The sequence below is a fragment of the Lactuca sativa genome, chromosome 5 (genome assembly GCF_002870075.4).
Source record: "Lactuca sativa cultivar Salinas chromosome 5, Lsat_Salinas_v11, whole genome shotgun sequence".
NCBI classification, from domain to species: Eukaryota; Viridiplantae; Streptophyta; class Magnoliopsida; order Asterales; family Asteraceae; genus Lactuca; species Lactuca sativa.
This window is the reverse complement of record NC_056627.2, coordinates 188095290-188098947: the sequence shown is the minus strand read 5'-3', so window position 1 is coordinate 188098947 and position 3658 is coordinate 188095290. Positions and strand designations below refer to the sequence as shown.

At 32.3% G+C, this 3658-nt stretch overlaps 1 protein-coding gene across 1 annotated transcript; it reads left to right on the top strand.

Moving 5' to 3' along the window:
* The first annotated feature begins 236 nt into the window (after positions 1–236).
* On the top strand, positions 237–1416 carry LOC111882916 (wall-associated receptor kinase 5). Its single transcript, XM_042902674.1, has one exon. The coding sequence runs from the start codon at positions 604–606 to the stop codon at positions 1354–1356; it is 753 nt and encodes a 250-aa protein (XP_042758608.1). The 5' UTR covers positions 237–603; the 3' UTR covers positions 1357–1416.
* The last annotated feature ends 2242 nt before the right edge of the window (positions 1417–3658 follow it).

Sequence of the window (3658 nt, the reverse complement as noted above, 5' to 3'; positions counted from 1 at the left end):
CGTTTGAACCCATCCTTGACTATTTTTATGTGTAAAAATTTATGATATTCATTTACATTTAAATGTGTAAAAAGGTAATGTGTGTTTCTTCTTATAAAGGCAAACATCTTAACTAAAAATTTATTGTACCTACTTTTGTTTTCAATCCAAAAAATACTTATTTCTTTTTTTTTATTTCGCAAAATGAATTATTTATTTTTCTTTTTTTTTTTTGTTAAGGCGAAGTCAATGAAAAATACGGCTGTCGACCGGTTGCTAAAAAATCAAAATTTCCAGTGGTGGTATTCTCTGTTGGTATACTTCACACAAGTATTATTATTAATTAATGATGTGTTAAATACTTAAATCTAACATCATATAATTAGGCATGATAAATTAAGCATTGCAAGTCAAAATGTGTATGGTCACAAATCCTTTTGACCAATGCATTAAAGTTGATAATTTATTTTGTCAACTAATTTTTGCAAGATAAGTTGTAATACTTCGTGGTATACATAATTGTCGGAAAGGTGGCTTTATTGCAAATGATGTTCCCATGTTTAGTATTCATCTAGTTAATTGATCATTTTTCATATATTTTTCCATGTAGCTTTGGTTGGGGTTATGTTGGCATTAGCTTGGATCATTAGGATATTCTTTAGCATCCAGAAGAGGAAACTTATGAAGCTACGAGAGAAGTTTTTTGAGCAAAATGGTGGTGTGCTTCTCAAACAAAAACTGAATTCACAAGACGATACTTACACCATGACTGTATATAGCATCGAACAACTTCGAAAAGCAATCGATAACTATTCAAATGAGCGAATTGTGGGGCGAAGAGGTTTTGGGGTTGTTTATAAAGGAGTACTGTCGGATAAACGCGTTGTTGCAATAAAGAAGTCTATTTCGGTGGGTAAGACCGAAAAGGAACAATTTATCAATGAGGTATTGGTAATAACGAAAATCATCCATGGAAATGTCATTAAACTGTTGGGCTGTCGTTTGGAAGATAAGGTACCGATACTAGTGTATGAGTTCAATCCCAATAACACACTTTTCCATCACATTCATAATGAAGAGGGTGGAACGAGTTGGTCATCATGGGAGACTCGATTGAGGCTTGTTGCAGAAGCTGCATCTGCACTTGCATACCTTCATTCTCATGCCACCACCCCCATCATGCACAGAGGTGTCAAGTCTGCAAATATATTATTAGATGATGACTTCAGTGCAAAATTGTCTGATTTTGGTATTTCCATGTTGTTTTCTATAAAAGAAGAAAATGTCAACACTGTTGTTCAGGGCACACTTGGGTACTTGGATCCTAAGTACCAACACACACACACACAATATAAACGAAAAGAGGCATGTGTATAGCTTTGGGGTGATCCTTGCAGAACTCGTCACCAGTAAAAAATAAAAAATAAAAAATAAAAAAAAAAACCGTTCATGTAGAAAGAGTCTACCAGGAGAAGTACTTGTCAAAGTATTTTTTCAAGTACATGGGGGATGGAAACCTCATGCAAATGGTGGAACCAAGATTATTAAATGAAGGGGGTATTGACCTTCAACATTTAAACGATGCATGCAGCACAACTAGCGAACATATACATGTAAATATCTGGTGTTAACAGGCCAACCATGAGGACGATTGAACTTGAGCTTAAAGCTTTAAAGAGGCCTAGTACGACACATCCCACTGTTCGACCTGAACAAGTAGCCCATGAAGAAATTTCGGGAACCATGATTCAAGAAATTCAACCAGCAGATTGATAAACCCCCAATGATCGTTGAGAATTGAGATTGATCCGGTTCTTATTTGTTTTTATAGTCTATCTTTAATTATGTAGTTTTTGTGTAGTTTTAGTGCTCCTTCCATGATTTTGGTCTATTATGGGGAGTAGTACCCTTTTTGTTTGGGTTAGGTGAGCTGGCACCTTTGTTTGGTATTTAAGTCCTTTTGTCTTTAGTTGTGATGGTATATTGTTTGCTTGATTTGAACCAATACACAAAGAATGGTTTAGTATAGTTAGCAAATCATGTAAATTAGTCTTTTCAATTAAGTCCTAACTTTTTACAATTTTCCCTCCTTTGCTTTTCTTTCCATTTCTCAAACATTTTTGAACATTTATCCAGATAATACCTGATGTGAAATAAAGCATAGACTATCAAATCTTGAAAATATAATTTAGATAGCTAGAGTGACATATTTAATGTTTTATAATTCAAAAATATAATAAAATGTTAATATATATTAAAAAATGTTACTTTTGCATAAGACTTTTATAGGATCCATATGCAGCACACGTGACAATTTAATCAACTCGGTTACATCTTCTTCACCTATAAAACAGATTATAACATTATATAAAGGTATAAACATGCCCCATAATTCACATGAAGGTATCAAAGACAAAATCTTGGTAAAAAATTAACCTTTCAGTTCACTTTCATACAAGTTGAACATATGTTTTCCCTTCACGGGCACAAGAGAAAGTATTTCAACAGACAAAAGTCTATATTTTTCTCCTTAAATTTGATGGCATTCTAAAAACATTTTTTCACTAAAATCTTTGTTTGCTAACTCAAATCAATGAAAATATGTTGTTATTTCTTGCATCTAAATCAAAAAGGGTTAAATGCACAAAATAGCAACTTACTTCCATTTACAAATATGGTAAAATAACTTTAAATGCAAAAAATAGCAAACTACATTGTTATTTTCATAAAATAATGTTTTTACAATTAAATACAAGTGTTGATATATTTATTAATAATCAAATTATACTAATAAATCACCAATTAGTAGTAATTTGCTATATGGTGTGACCCTATATGATCATATGTCATTAGCAATATCATTCTATAATGACTCGGGGGCATACAAGATCTTTGAATCTCCCACTTGCACAAGACACATAATAGATTAATATAGATAGTGGTGAACATCTAGCAACATTTCACTGCCCCCAATAACACGCGACGAATAATGAAATTCATCAACATCCAATTCCCAAAAGCTCAATGCTTCAATTGATGTATCAGATAAGTTTATTAATTATCCCCTTGTTATAAACATTCGATTCAACATGAGGCTTGGATTGTAGCTAAGCTCATTTAGTGTTCAACTTTGGATACCGTAGTAGATGCCTAAATCTCAACACATAAGAGCAACAAATCTGATCTTGACTACATATGATTCTTTAATAGTTTATGCTATACCTAAACATGGATTTAATAACTGCCCATTTAAGGATCAACATTTAACAATATCTAAGAACAACACTCCCTATACTTAAGTCTCACTATGTATCTCAGGTATTAAGGACACAAAGATAGTACCTTTAAATAAGTTGTCACTCATAACAACGATCTATGAGGTGATCTTGATGTGGGTTTGTTCAGAACTAGTTCTCATACAAGTACCTATGAAACTTGGTTACAACCACTTACGTACTTTCATCCAGTAGAGTCAACCAATCTGATGCATATTAGTCTTACTTCATAGTTGCTCCCATAATTATAATCGACTATGAACATTTAGGATAATTAGATTATTCATGGATTAAGCATGTTATTACATAACAAAACAAATATTGTTGTGATTATCCTATCTTAATATATCAAAACAATATAATAGTTGTTGTCTTAATATTCTAATATCCAAATACTAAATCCA